This window comes from Anser anser (assembly GCF_964211835.1).
Source record: "Anser anser genome assembly, chromosome: 4".
NCBI classification, from domain to species: domain Eukaryota; kingdom Metazoa; phylum Chordata; class Aves; order Anseriformes; family Anatidae; genus Anser; species Anser anser.
The window spans coordinates 10,366,591-10,382,833 of NC_139724.1; the positions used below are offsets into that span (position 1 = coordinate 10,366,591).

Below are 16,243 nucleotides of genomic sequence, written 5' to 3' on the forward strand. Positions count from 1 at the left end.
TACATGCTTTTATAAAATGAAAGGGAAAACACTGTGCTGGATCTCGTACTTTTGCTGTACAGAATTTGTTGATAATTTTAGAGATGACTATTTCCTACGTACAAGTGGGTCAGGACCAGAATTAATGTTACGTGTGCTAATGATATTTAATGAAAGTGAAATTTTTAGAATGTCTTAAAAAAAAAAGTGAACAGTGTAAAAGTGCAAGGTACAGCGTTTTTAAGATCTTACTGAATATTTCCTCTCTTCAGATTCTAGCTAATGTTCCCACTCCCTCAGTTGCCAGCATTATTGTAGCTGTTTCTCATTGAAGCTAGAGAAATCAGAAAGTGCATTGTTAAGTGATACCAGCAGGAAATCTCCTTCTCAGAGTGAAGCTCTTCTATTTCCTTTGATAGACTTAGACTCAGAAAAAAAGAAAACTTGCCATCACTGACTCTTCAAACATGCAGCTCGAGTGAAGGTGTGACTCTCAAAAAGCAGTGCCCCACAACATTATTTCTGACTAGACTGAGGATGCACTGAATGCTTCCATTCCCTGTGAAACATTCCTGCTTGCTTCAGTCACAGCAAGCTAGCAAGGTGCAAAGGGCTTCAGGTCTTAAAAGACTATCAAAAGTGCCAGCTAGGAAAGGAGTTTATGGTTTGAAAAACATACCTCCTAGACTCACAAACTACCTCATATAAGAATGCACAAAAATCTACCCCCACTCCACAATACCTGTCGCTTCTCTTTCTGTAGATAAAGCTAGTTTTGCTCCAAGCAGATACACACTGTTAATGGCTTTGATGTTTGAGATGTTTTATCACATGGTATGAAGTAAGTTTTATCATTTTTAATGGAATATTCGATTTCAGATGGTACACAGTATTTCTTCTTTATCGTAGCCTGTAAGTTACAGGAAGCACATCTGAAGTATGTTATTTTAATACCTGTTTTACTGGTATATGTCCCAATTTCTAGCAATTTTACAATGATATGCTTTAAGATTAATGCAAATTACCATATGGTTTAAAATGCAATAGACTTCAGAGAAAATTTGCATGAAGCACACCTGGCTAAGTTTGGATAATGGCATTTTTGTCTGCATCACATTCAGTGCTTAGCTCATAATCAAAGCCTAGCACAGATTGCACAACTCTTGATGAGCTGTGAGTGAACTTCTGTCAATCTACAGCCCCAAAAGCAAAACCCACCTTGCTACCTTGACATTTTCATATGTGCCACCCTATGTAAATGAGGGTCAGGCTCTTCATGCTACCTACCTTTGAGACTCAGCAGCTGACTTTTAGAAGCCAGAAACCCACACACAACAGCATACATCAGTTTGTCATCACAATTTGAATGAACATGCACACAAAATACATCCTCATGCAGAACATCTAAAGACCTACAGATACCTATGTAGGCAATTTCCATTCAATTTTTTGCTCTCTTAAGTAGCCTTTATACGCTAGAATAGATAAATCTGCCTACGGGCTTATATGCCAAAGCATCTAAAAGTCCACGAATTAAAACTATACTGCATTACAAGATATTTTCTTTTTCTTGCACATGGCTGCATTGGCCAACATGAGCACCATGGTGCTTCTGCTGCATAAAATCTGTTAGGATTTGTGAACTGCACTTATATCCTGTGAGTGGCTCAGCACACACCTGACATGTGCTCACAGCTCCAAATTAAGGACAAAGTACAGCAGCAAAAACACAGTTAAAAAGAAGAAATACGCATCTTTGCAATAACAACCTATTGTAGCAGGTGAAGGATTGCAGACTAAACTCTTCCCTACCACAAAGAGGAAAACCTTCCTTTGTATTCGCTGTAGGTCAACAGAAAAGTCTAAAGTGGGTCCTTCAGTACATTTTCTCTTGAAATGGAACAACAGTCTGAGAAGCACTGCAAAATTGAAAGGGACAGAAAGAAAGAGGTGACTTATTACATGAGGAAAAAGAAGAACCCAAGGGAAGAAGCAATCTGTGGCACAGAAACAAGAAGAGATCTGCTGGACTCTTCCTGGGGACCGGTTTTTTATCTATTGGGTTAAGTCATGCATTTTCATAGCTATTCCTGCCTTTACTGGAAGTTTTGCTATTCATCCCCTCCAAAAATGACGAAATGAAGTAAAATCATTATGTACTCTTCAAGCAAGCCTCTATTGCTGCTAAGAACCTATTCGCAGGTGACTGAGTAAAGCTTGATTTTAAATTTTACATTATGCCAGAATAACTCTTTCATGTTGTTATAGGGTCATTAAAAAAATGCAGTTTTAATTAGTGCTAACTTTTCCCAAGATCACTTTAAAATGGAACATAAAATCATAAACTTGCCCAATAAAATTTTATCAGGTCATTTATTTCCCCTACCAATAATTTCTTTAAAATGAAAGAATAAAGCTAAACATTAGAAGCCTTGATGCATTTGTCTGCACAACAGCTGGAGATTCTGTGCCGTATCTTTTGCACGCAGGCAGAGCTATGGGGAAGCACCTGAACACACAGTTATTTAGCCTTAATTCTTCACACACAGAAAGCTAACTATAACCGTAAGCAAAGCAGCAGCTGAGCTCCCTCCCAGTCATAAGCCAACCCACCTATGCCAGGTAACTGTTTTGCCAATATCAATCTCATCAGAAAATGTTTTTCAGGACTGGAGGTGCTCCACTGCAAACATCTCAGTAAGGGTGAATGTGATCTCTGCAGGGAGGACTCATCTTTGCAAAAGGAAAAGATGAAGAGCTAATTTTTAATGCTGCTTTCATATTGCTATGAAGAAAGAATGCTTTACACTTTAATAACACCTAATTTATAGGAAATTCTAAACACTCTGCAGCCATGAGTAAATTCTGATTCTTACCTCCTGTGCAGTGTGAGAACATTATCCCTGTTTTAACAAACAGAACCTGAAGGTGTTGAGATGAAACAATCTACCACAGGTTACAAAGCAAGTCCATGGAGAAGAGAGAACAAATGCTACAGTCTTCTACTATGTTCCTTACCTCCCAAAGCTGTAGTTATATGCAGACTAATTTAAAAAAAAAAAAAAAAGTGAAATTGAACTTTATCTTTGTTCTCAAAGTTACAACAACTATCCCTGTGACATAATGGGGAATACACAGCTTTAGCTCAGTGGAGTAGAACCATCAACACGTCCTTGAGCTCTTCTTTTCTGTAGCCTTCTCCTAGCTACAAAACTCTTTGCTAAGATACCTGACTCTGTGTCCTGATTTCAGCTGAGACAGAGTTAATTTTCTTCCTAGTAGCTAGGATGGTGCTGTGTTTTGGATTTAGGATGAGAATAATGCTGGCAACACCCACTATTTGATGTGGGTCCCCCCCCCCCCCCCCTCGTATTGTAGTAACAAAACAAACTCAAAAAGAAATGGTCTTCTACATTTTACATTTCAGTTTCTAGAACCATTAATATATGACTTTTTCCAAAATTAAACAGAGTTAGTTAAAAATGTTATTGGCCTTTAAAAACTAAATTAGAAACTGTTTTGTAAATGAACAATATATTTGAAAATATTTCTGCCATCTCCACTCTAGTTTGTAGTGTTTCTGATATACCACTAAAGATCCAACTTTCAGAAAACAACTTCAGGTGCTATGCTGACTGAGGAGGTAGAGAGTTCACTGAGCAAGAGGTTCCTATCACAGCTCAAAGACCACCTGTGCTTACCCCGTATTTCCTTCTTAGGGCTAGCCACTGGTGTCCAGATCAATTAACCCTGTCATGAGCTTTAATATCTTTTTGATATTATATTTGGTTAGTTTTGAATGAAGTAACCATCTCAGCTAAGATAAAACTTATCTACAAGACTTCCCCTTGCATATGTCCAGCATGTGTGTGTGTGTCAGGGAAGAGAGGGAAGGAAGAAGAGGAGGAAGAAAAGAACTGGGGACATAAAGGCCTTCAGCTCCAGGGCTGTGGGTGTTCTGGTTTGGGCTAAAACTAATCTGGAAATCATTCCCCAGCTCTACCTGGATACATTCTATTTATTGTGTAAATAGTAAATACACAGACAAGCATAAGGAGCTGAAGATAAGCCAAAGGGGTCACTCCCTTATCACAGCAATTTTCTCTTTGAAGAAATTGAAGAAAGTATGGGTTTCCAACAGCAACTCAAAAAAGGCAGAAACATGACTGAGATGTGCAACAGTCACGAAAGCAAAAAACTAAAGTTGTTTAGTTACAAAACCAGTAAAACTGATTTGAAAGATTTTGTAGCTATGGAGGTCAGCCAAATCACAGGGTTATAGGGATCTTTCTGGGGATGCTCCCCAAAGTCTTCTACTGGCTGTTTCTTTTATATCCCAGCATTCAGCAATGAGACTGTTCTTTTGAGAAACTGCCCTGATTCCATAGAGGCAGATACTTCAGTTCAGGCCTGAAAAACGTTTGTCTTCTAGCTAGCACCAATGATTCCAAACAGCAAATAAAATTCAACAGGAAGTGTTTAAAATTCAACAGTGTGTGGTTACAGAGACCCTAACCCCACAGAAATTATCTGTTTTACAAGACATGGAAGATTTCTTATTTCCACTAGTGAGCATTAAAAATAGATGAATTCAGCAATCGCCCACTGAACATGCCTCCCTCTTACTTCTCACTTGTAAACCTCTTGAGGTCAAAAGCAGTTGGAAAAGCCTTTATCTCCCAGTCTGTATCAGTGCTAAAACACCCCAAAATACAGTATTGTGCATCCTCAGTGATGGCATGTTGCTACCACTCACCACCATTCAGGAGGACATCGGCAGCTCTAACGTGCAGGTGGCAAGGGGACAGTTTTCTGTGCACCACCCCATTTCCAGGGATGGTGGGAGGGGTGGGGAAAGGAAGGAACATTACTACTGCATTCCGCACTCCTGATGGTTTATGCAGCAAACAGGAGTGGTGTTTTCTTTACAAAATGGAAACAAACACTCAATTGCAGGAAAAGTCATTAAGCTTCCTGCAGCTGCCTACCATGTTCTCTCTGGACAAGCATTTCAATCCAGTCATGTTTTGTAAATGGCCAATGACAGTTTTTTTTCTTCGTTGTCTAAAAACATTAAAGAATTATATTCAAAATTTGTACATAAAGTCAAATACAGAACTCTGCAATAAGCCACTTTAACAAAAGCTATCAATACCTCAAATACAGTTAAAAATATATTAACCTACTACAGCTCATGAATCTAGATGTGAAGACTTATTAGGAAAGGCCTTCAATTCATATTCTCATTTGTCTTCATGAAACACTATGAAGTAAAGGCTTTTCTAGGTTCCTTTGCATGATCCCAGTTTGTAAGATGTGCAACAGAGCTGCTGAATGAGTTAAAAGATGAGCTAGCAACGTCCTTTTCTCCCTTTCCTGACTTGTCATAACATGCCATTGCTTTAGGAGGAAGAAGACAAAACAAATCATGTCCGGTTGCACTGTTGATATGATTTTAACCTCAGGATAAACATCTGGACCAACTCAGCATCATAATTTGTTGCCACTATTATCACACAACCCGCAGTTCTGGCCTAAGACCACAGCAGTGCTAAACCAGTGTGTGCTGACAAAATAAAAAGGCTGTCTATTTCCCTCAAAGTGCAGACATTTTAACAAAGAGGTAGAAATAGATCAGAACTGTTTATCAGCTCCTTTTCTGTTTTCTCCTTTTTCAATAATCATTTGTATCTTTTAACACCTCTTTCTAGCACACAGAAAAAAGGGTAATTAAAAAGGGTACTTAGGAAGCTTTCCAAATTACTGTAACATTTGTACTTCTGAAAATTTGTAACTTCCACCACACAGGAAGTGCCTATGAACCACATATGTGGGCAAAAACTTTTGAGAAACCCGGAAGAATGAATGTGATTTGACTTAAACGCTAAAAAATTAATGTGTCTGTTCCTTCTGAACACTGAAGCCAAGATATAAGCCTCAGTTAGCCACTCCAATATCAGACATTTTCATCAGTCTCTCTCAATGCTCATTACACAAATCTTTGATAATTTTTTCAAACCAAAAGATGAACAATCTTTTTGCTGAATTGCTTTGGCAGACCATAATTTCTGAACATGGTTACAACGTCATAACTATGGCTTTAGCACAGATCATCATAGAATACCCAAGTTGTAGAGGACCCACAAGGATCATCAAGTCCAACTTCGGGGTCCCCAAAGGACCACCCCCCAGTAAATAAATAAATAAATCAGACCACTTGTCTGAGAGCGGTGTCCAAATGCTTCCTGAACCCCAGCAGACTTGGTACCATGACCACGTCCCTGGGAAGCCTTTCCCAGTGCCTGACCACCCTCTGGGTGCAGAACCTTTCCCTAACACCCATCCTGACCCTCCCCTGTCCCAGCTCCATGGGACCTCGGGTCCTGTCGCTGTCCCCAGAGAGCAGAGCTCAGCGCCTGCCCCTCCACTCCCCTTGTGAGGGAGCTGCAGGCCGCCATGAGGCTTCCCCTCTGCCTGCTCTGCTCTGGGCTGAACAAACCCAGGGACCTCATCTGCTCCTCATACACCTTCCCCTCTAGACTCTTTACCATCTTTGTTGCCCTCCTTTGGACACTCTCTAACAGCTTTATGTCTTTCTTCGCCACGGTGCACCAGTGCACACAGTACTCAAGGTGAGGCCGCACCAGAGCAGTGCAGGACAATTGCTTCCCTTTGACTGACTAGCAATGTCGTGCTTGATGCACCCCTGAGTATGGCTGGCCTTCCTGGCCACCAAGGCACACTGCTGGCTCACGCTAAGCTTGCTATTGACCATAACCCCCAGATCCCTTTCTGCAGGGCTGCTCCCCAGCATCTCGTCCCTCCATCTGTACGTATAGCCAGGGTTGTCCCTTCCCAGATGCAAAATCCAGCACTTGCTCTTGTTAAACTTCATATTGTTGGTGACTGCCCAGCTTTCTAATTTGTCCAGTATCTCCATCAAGTTAAATGTAATTTAATCATTGGTGAACTCTGCTCTTAGATTTTAAGTTAACTATGCACCTACCATCAAATCTAAAGAAAAAACTGTAGAGGAAGTCCATGGAATTTCTTTTCCGTAACTTGAGATTGACCCCAGCACGTAGTCAAGTGCATTAGCCTAACAAAGGCTCCATCACATCACTCCGTCCTAAAGATGAGTGGGGTGAAAATTTTATGCCTGCCTCACAACCGCGCTAATAAAAAATTATTTACCTCGCTATATTCAAGAAGAATCAATTTCTCAGAGAATTACAGAATTTTAGAACAAGTTCTATTTTGAAATAATCGTAGTCCTAAACCAACAGAGATTTATCTTCACAGATACAGGGTAGATATTCCCCTTTTAATTTGTTATGAAAGTGCTATCTTGTTGTTGCTTTAAAGATTTTTCTGAGCCTTAAAGGAGATTTGTTCTTCCATCTTTCCAAAGCAAAGAAAAATAAGATGATATATTTTGAGTTTTGTAAGCCTGTATGTCTTCCTTTGGAAAAGCACTCAGTTTATCAACAAGCATCTAACAGTACCAATCGGTAGGTTTATGGTCAGCATCCTCTTTTGTGTCTCAGGTCCCACGTAGGATTTCAGCTACACTGCAGTCCTTAAGTCACCTAGAAATTAACTGAATGGCAATGAAGAGACTTAATACATGTACTGATATAAACTCGCTTTATTATTATGGAATTTCTGCATGTGGGCAGAAATTCTCAGATGGGCAGCTGAGATCCATCACAACTGTTCTCTCACTCCCCCTCCTCAAAGGGAAAGGGAGAGAAAATAAAATAAAAAGGGCTTGAGGGTTGAGAAAAGGACAGGGAGATCACTCAACAATTATCATCACGGGTAAAACAGACTCAGCATCGGGAGATTAATGAAATGTATTGCCTATTACTAACAAGCTAGAGCAGTGAGAAACAACAACAACAAAAACTAAAAACACCTTCCCTCCAGCCACCCTCTACCTGCTTCCCCTGAGTGGTGCAGGGGAATGGAGCTTACAGTCCATAACGTTTCATCTCCGTTACTCCTTCACAATCACTCTCTTCCCCTACTCCAACGTGGGATCCCATCCTTCCCAAACTGATTCTGCATGGTCTTACTACAGGCAGTAGCTCTTCAAGAACTGCCCCAATACAGGTCCGTACCATGGGGTCCATCCTTCAGGAGAAAACTGCAGCTCCCTCAGATCCCCTGCTCCTGCGTGGGCTCCTCTCCACGGGCTGCAGCTCCAGCCCGGGCTCTCCATGGGCCGCAGCCTCCTCCAGGCCACATCCACCTGCTCCACCGGGGGCTCCTCCACGGGCTGCAGCGTGGAGATCTGCTCCGTGTGGGACCCATGGGTGCAGGGGGACAGCCTGCTCCACCGGGGGCCTCTCCACAGACGAACTTCAGCTCTGGTGCCTGGAGCACCTCCTGCCCGCCATCTCCACTGACCTTGGTGTCTGCAGGGCTGTTTCTCACTCCTCACTCTCCCAGCTGCTGTGCAGCAGCAGGCGTTTTACATTTCTTTTCCCACCTTTTCTTAAATCTGCCCTCATAGAGGTACAAACAATGTCACTTATTGGCTTGGCTCTGGGCAGTGGCAGGTCCCTCTGAAGCCGGCTGAAACTGGCCCTTATCTAACCTGGTGCAGCTTCTGGAATGTTCTTACAGAAGACACCTCTGCAGCCTCCTGCTACCAAAATCTTGCCGCGTAAACCCAATACACTGCATCACTGAGTTCCTGATTTATTAAAAAAAAAAAAAAAACCAACAAAAACACACCACCAAGCAAACAATCAAAAAAAAAAAAAAAAAAGCCCTACCTTCTTCTGTGTTCCCCACTTCACTCATACACAGACTATATATATATATATATTTTTTTTTTTTTTCTGGCACAACAGGAGAAATCAAACTGGTTTTGTTATTTTTTTCTGTGAAACTTGAATTACTGTGATCAATCTAGGGCCAGCCACTACTTCTGAAAGAATGCTGAGAGGTCTTCATCAACATGCTTCAGAGAACTGATAAAGGCATAGGAGAGTATTTAAACACCTGTTCTGTTTACATGTATGCACTTCTCAGGCTATTTGAAGTGAAGGAGGGTTATTTCAGAACTTCCTCAAAATTTGCAACTGAAATATAAGAGGAGAGAAAGAGTAATACTGATCTTTCAGACCTAGGCAAGTAGGATCCACACCAGCAAAAGATTTGTGAGGCACAATATGCCTTGAAATAGAAGAACCAGTGCTGCAGACTTCCCTGAAGAAGGATGACTGTGAACACAGGCACAACAACACAACACCCAAACACAACTATCTGGTAAGTATCTTGTGAGAGATTTTCAAGCAGATTTATGAAAACTGACCTATTATATTCCCTCTGACACAAGAAGCACGTCTATAGTAGGGATAACACAGTATCACACAGTGAGAGCTCAGGAGAAGGCATCTTACCTAACTCATAGAAATAGACCTCATGCTCTTAGCTCCTGCCTGAGTAGGACATCAGCTTAAAAGGACACCCACTTGCAGTTGTGGTAGTGAGCACTTTTCAGAAAGCCTGTCATCAGTTGAGCTTCCCTAGTAATCCAAGAGGGAGCCTGCAGGGAAACATCACTATTTACCTCCTCTGGCCTGGATGGACAGGTGCAAGCCTATGCTGCTGAAATTGCATATGTATTCTCACTACATTGAGCATCACAATCTCGTTTTAAACCACCTCATTTCTCCTATTCAACAGCAAAATCTAACAGGAAAACAGGACAGCATGAACTAAGTAGTTTCGGCAATTTAAATTTAATAAATTTAAGTTTTATAAGTATTGAAAATCAGAGTCACTCAGACTTTGAAGATTTCTGTCAAATACTTCAGCCCTCCAAAACAAAACACTTGAACAGATTAGGCAGGAAAGAGTGCTCAGACAAAGCTCTAGGAGAGGGAGTAAGAATATTCATGGTGATTTCTGTGCTGTAAGAAAGAGAAGAAAGTAGACTCTAACGGCTGGAGCACCAACCATGAGCCAGAGCCCAAACACTGCCCATGATGTTGAAAGGCATCATCAGAGGCACTATCAAGGTAGCACCTGCCACCTAGAACTTTCCCACTTCCTGTGGATGTTCTTTCCTACATTTTGCTTTCAACAGGAGAGGGGAAATTAAAGTCATGTTACAAAATTTGTATCATGTATCTGTTTAATTTATCTGCTACTTTTATTAGACAGATTCTTTTTTTAAAAAAAAAAAAATTACCAGAAATTAATAAAGTTTAATTTTACACCATGCTTTTGCTGTGTAGTTTCAAGAGTACTATTGTACCTCAATTAAAAAAAAAAAAAGTATTTATAAAATAGGAATTACAAAGTTGAATGTGATATAGTGAAATATTACTGTTAGGCTTAAAGAAACACCAACAGTCTCTCTGTTACATTGAATACAAAGTTTAGCCAGCCAGATGAACTGTCTTTGTGAGTCCTGAATGGAAAGTGATAACAATACAGTGGTGGGGCTGCGTGGGTCTTCCTATGCCCATAAACAAACACTTCCACTGAAATTAACAGAAGAACAGCCTCATCAATGTTTCTTATTTATCTATTTCTTTCTTAGTCTAGGGATTTCTTGGATAAATTTAATTAAACTGTGCCTTTGCTTTCATGCTTTGAGAGCTTGGCATGGGTGGTCGAAATGTTCTCGCTTACTTACTAGTCTGTTCCATTTACTTAACAGTCTTGGAGGGGAAAAAAAGATAAAGCAAGCAAGCCTGTCCTCTAAATCACTTTGACTAAAACCCACATTTCTGCTTCACTCAACATTTACAGAAAATCATTAAACTTGCTTGTCTGATTGTAAAAGGACAGAAACTGCTTTTAATTCCAGTAACCTGGTCATTCCATATTACCACTGTATAGAGAGAACATAATGACACCATGTTGCCCTTTCTTTTGCATTTTACAATGCAAATAGGTTACATACCATTGCATGGGCCTGTGAATTATCAGTATCAGACTAGAAGATGGAAACATACTATGACCTTGGCAAGTAGGTAATAATACAAAGTACAGTTTTTAATTAATGGTTATATAATTGCTGACACTTTTTCTGGAACAGCCATTGTTTCTATGTTTGTCAGTTTTTTCACTGTGAACTCTGAAGCAGGCAATCTCATATCTGAAGTGCTTATCTGGGCCTAAAAACTGAGGATAAAATCTAGGTCCTGCTGTAGTTGAAGGGAGTTTTGTCACTGACTTCAAAAGTGTTATAATTTCACCTTGTGAAATTGAAAATCCTTGCCTGGTGAATCTTGCATATATTTTCTATGAATACCCAATTCTGTCAGCTCTGAAATACTAAGTATAAGTAGAAGGGGATGCTGCAAGAAAAGTACAGGAGGAAATGGAGCACTCAGTTCAGATGGAAGCAGATGCATGTGGAATAAATGGACAAGTTTGTGGCAGTTACCAAAGAAATAAAGGAGAAAACAGAATGGCTGTAATATCAGCACTTTATATGATTATCAATTTCATGCATGCATCATAAGCACACTGCATTTCAAGAGCTATACCTTTTCATGAACTACTAAGTTCTGCTACAAAAATATTTAAATATTGGATTTAGGTTAAAATTGTTTGCACCACTGAAGGACACAGAGAACATAGAAATACAGTTTTAATTACTAGTCCCCTTCTGTAAATTCTACACTTCTCAGGAAAAAAACAGTATTACAATAATATTATTTGACATTAAATATGCTTAATACAATAAGCATATATTTTCAATGCATAATAATTATACTGTAAATTTAGGTTTTGATTTTTGTCTAGAAAGAAGCTCAAAAAAAAAAAAAAGGCTAAAATTCACCATGCAAGAAACAGAACCATACTTTCATCCAAAAACCCAAAGTATTCATCCTATATATACAGCAACTGAGTTTATGTCTTTCTTTCACTTGAAAGTATTTAAACAAGAGTCTCCTATCCATCTTGGTTTTGCTGTGGGGGAAAGAATATAAAAAAAAAAAAAATGCTCTTAAAGCCCTATTCGTTAAACACACATACTACAGATTCATATACAGGAGAGGATACAAGAGCAGAAAGCAAACTAAGCCTGCGGTCATCAAAACAAATCATAAACATTTAGGTGGACTTCAAAGTGAGTTAACTGGTTTTGCCTTTACTTCACTTGCATCAGCCTGTCTAGCAACTTTATCACAAGCTCAGTCAAGTTCTGTATTCATATAACATGTGACAGCCTAAGGTTTCCTGCCTTCTGTCCTCAAATTGAGCCTAAACATTATATTTACAGGACCCAACACCAAGACCTTTGTAAGTTCAGCACACACTTCTGCCTATATAGTCATGCTAACTAAACACCAAGAGCAGCCCTTCCTATCACAGTCTATGCAAACACAGATAAAAGATGTGCAAACTAACCTTTGCACTGCAATCTCATACATACAGCTTATGATCACCGCCTCTTTCACCTTCTGACAGAAACAAGGACAACTCTGTGAAGTCTTCTCCTTTCCAGAAGAAAAGTATGGACTATCCTGATCACCAGACTCAGTGAATGTACATATTAGCTTTTCCTGGGTATGCTCTTCTCAAACTGATGATTCAGTCATCCCTTCAACTTAACTAATGCTATCCCACTAGAACCAGCTTCTCTGCAGAAAGGTGCTACACCCAATATCCATTCATCTCTGCATAGCTATAATTAATGCTAAGCTCTGAATTGGATTAGCCATGTAAGGCTGCTCTGTAAACAAGCTAATAGGATCTCTCTGCTAACACCACTGTTACCAATATCCAATTACTGTAACCAGGTATTAATCTGATGCTGATCTGTCAGGCTACAAAAATTAGAAAACTCACTGTTGCAACATTTTAATACAAGTAAAAAACAAAAAAAAGTATTTTTTTTCCTCTTGACTAAGGCATGTGTACTTACTAGCACTTTATTTTGATATTACAGCAATGGATATGTACAAAAACAAACAAACAAACAAAAAAAGTAGCTCAGGGCCTGGGAATTCAATTACTATATTAGTCAAACAGTGATCTTGATTTTTTTTAGGTAGAATAAGAGCAATGTGTCTAACACACTTATCTGTAATAATAAAAAAGAGGTTTCTAAGAATTGTTCTAAATTCCTTTAAAAAAGTTAATAAAATCAATGATTTCTACCAGCATCCATTATGGAGTAATAAGGAAAAAAAAAATCTAATTTTTTAAAGCTTTTCTCTCCTAGCTTCTTTTACCCAAATGTTAAATACAGTCCATCAAAGAAAAAAATGGCAAACTACTAAAAAGAGTACCAACAGCTCATTTAGAATAGGCCACAAATTTTATCAGCTAAGTGATTGCTTTGATGTTCCGTAAAGGAAAGGGACTAAGCCAGTAATTACAGTTTCTGTTTGTTCGCTCACTGTTAGCATAGCAAGTCATGAGCTTGTGAAGCTCTTAGGTTGTCTTGGGTAGAGGAAGCTATTGTAGCACATCAAGATACAGCAAAATGAGCACAAAAGAAATAAAAAACCCACTAACATTTGCATTCTGGGCAGTGCGGTTATCTCTCAAAAATACACATTATTCTTGGAATACCCTTCCCACCATTGTTTTTTAAAGGTAACAATAGCTAACTTGTGATGGATTTCACATTTCTGAATGAATATTAATTCCATTCCTGTTCCTGTGAGGCTGGTGTTGAAGCCAGAAATGGGGCACAAAATCACATGCAAGTAGAAAGAGCTAGTGAGGGTAAAAAGAAACCACAAGAAGTAGAATGAACTATTGCAAGTAACATCACATTTGAACATGTAAGACAGACTAAGAAAATTGCACAAGAGGAGATATGCAGAATAATTTCCAGTTCATCTGATCCAGATAAAGTAGAGACACCTTTGCTAGACACTTAACAGAGAAAAGCACTCTTCTAGAGAAGAGGGAAATGGTGGAAAATGAAGAATGATCTTTAAAAGCCAGGGACTTACAGACCATGAGCACATTTGCACCTCGAATGTACAGGACCCCGCAGATCCAGAAGCTGCAGAGTTACATTCTCAATGTGGAGGCCCATAACTACTTGGTTACTGGCTGCCATTTTGCTACCTCATGTGGCCTCAGTGCTTCTTGACCTGGGTAGGCATATTCATGGTAGCACTGGTTCTTCAGCTACAGACTTACTGACTTGGGTCTCTGCCTCATCTGGAAGCAGAAACCTGTTCTCCTGTGCACACCATTGATATGTTCTCCATCTCCGTATACAGAAAACAACTCTACTTATATCTACATTATGTTTCCCATGTGAAAAATCAGTGATCTGAGAATGACTTCAAAATCAGTAATATGAAGATAATAAACATACCATTCATCAGTTTTAGTACTATTACAATGAGAGACAGTGGTATATGTAAGTAAATTCCAGAAGTATTACTAACTTTCTCTTCTGTGTGAGAAATTGGTTGAGATTTAAAAATTATAAATAAGACATTATCATGTCATTACAAGTCTGAAGTAGGAATTATCAGAGACCCATCCTCCTTCTACATCCATCCAACTCCTCCTATTGCAAACAAAGCTGTAAAGCACAATCCCAAGACAGAGTTGTTAGTTGACTCTTTTCTGACACCCCACATAAACTTGTTTTACAGTAATAGGAAAAACCCTTAAATTGACAGAACTCACTCATTGGTCCACCAAAATGCATAAGTAAATCTTCCTAAGAGCTTCTACATGTCTTTCTTCATAAGCAATAGCTCACACTGCTTGTATAGTACAGTAATAAAAAGTGCAGTTATATATTTTTAAAGGTCTGATAAACAAATCATTCCATCTCTTAAAAATACAGCCCAGAAGTCCTCCTTTCATTTTATACTTCCTGAGCTGCCATAGCTGATTGAAAAAGTACAACATTAAAAATATATAAATATATAACATTACACTGTGTTTTAAATAACATCAGTTAATAGTTAATTAAAACTAATTACTACTTACTAAGATCAAGAGAAGGAGGACTTTAGAAACTAACAATAATAATTAAAAAAAAAAAGTCAGGATGACCAGGACATTCAGGAACAGAAATAACATGTCGCAGAGAGATCGCCATCAAACATGTATCTAACATAGAAAAGAGAGTTCACAAAACTTCAACATATCAGACTCCACTGGACAGCTTTTATCTTTATCTCCTTCACTCAGTAATGGGAAGGCTTATATTTTCTTGTGGACAGTTGCTACAAAGCAGAGCCACTGAGACACCCACATTCCATGTATTTGTGTGGGTGTATGTGTGGGGATATATATAAAATATTGATTCTTCTAGGGTGGGTGAATAAACTGCATAACCAGCAGAAGTTCTCTGAATTTGACTTGTCTTGCAGTCTGCAACAGAACAGGTCAATGGCTCAGAAATCTTTTTCTAACCCTTCTGTGGTCCCAAGGCTCCCTGCATGAGTACAGAGAAGCAAACTAAAACACTTGCCAGTGCTTGGGGTTTTTATTTTATTTCATTTTTTCATTCTTCAGGCTAAAAGGCAAGCAATGGGAAGAGAGATCACTATATACGTAATGATTTTGCAACATAAAAATCAGGGCTTAAAGGCTTAAAAATGCCATGCAAATTATCCTTTCTAGATAAATCTGTATTCTTTTCCCATCTATAATTCAATTTTCAATAACTCTACTGGCATAAAAAGTTATGTAAGTCTTGCCAAAGTTAATACATCAACTTGCTCTCTGTAGGAGAGGTATTGTAGTGGCAGTGGGTTAGACTGCCGTTGTATGCTACCCCTGCTGTAACATCCTGAAAGTATTCTGCATCTCACCACTTGTTAAAAATATGACTACCAAAGGATGCAAGTTTTCACTGGATCCCATTTACCAGCAGCTGGAAACTTTCACGCTCAATAAAGCTTCAAGACACATTTAATCTCATCCCTGTCCTCAGGTTTTTATTGGTGTGTTTGTTTCCACCCTCAATATCTCCAATCTAATTAATTATTAAACCTGTAACTTACACTTGCTAGAGCCACAAAAAATGAAACATGAAGTTTGCCTTTTTTTTTTTTTTTTTTAAGGTAGTAGATCTGAATAATAACCTATGGAGCTTTAGAACACAAGACTACAAAAAAACAAAAACAAACAAACAAAAAAACAATCAAACAAACAAAAACAACAACAACAAAAAAAAACAAACAAAAACAGAATATCTTCATCAAAATATATTTTTATTGTACATTAAAGAACAGATGGGAATAGATTCCTGTTTCATAACCAAAGCAAATTGGCCAGGTTTCTGACCTACTTTTTAACC

The 16,243-nt window shown here is 38.9% G+C and overlaps 1 protein-coding gene across 11 annotated transcripts in view; it reads right to left on the reverse strand.

Annotated features, from left to right (window-relative positions):
* The window catches only part of GRID2 (glutamate ionotropic receptor delta type subunit 2), an 804,597-nt gene that overhangs the window by 431,735 nt on the left and 356,619 nt on the right, over positions 1-16,243 (reverse strand). The window contains exon 1 of one of the 11 annotated variants that reach the window (XM_083834803.1): positions 12,364-16,024. The exons of the other annotated variants lie outside the window; for them this stretch is intronic. Within the exon in view, the coding sequence (XP_083690929.1) occupies positions 12,364-12,382 (19 nt within the window). The 5' untranslated portion in view covers positions 12,383-16,024. Of the gene's footprint in view, positions 1-12,363; positions 16,025-16,243 lie in introns of those variants that run through there. 11 annotated transcript variants of the gene reach the window in all.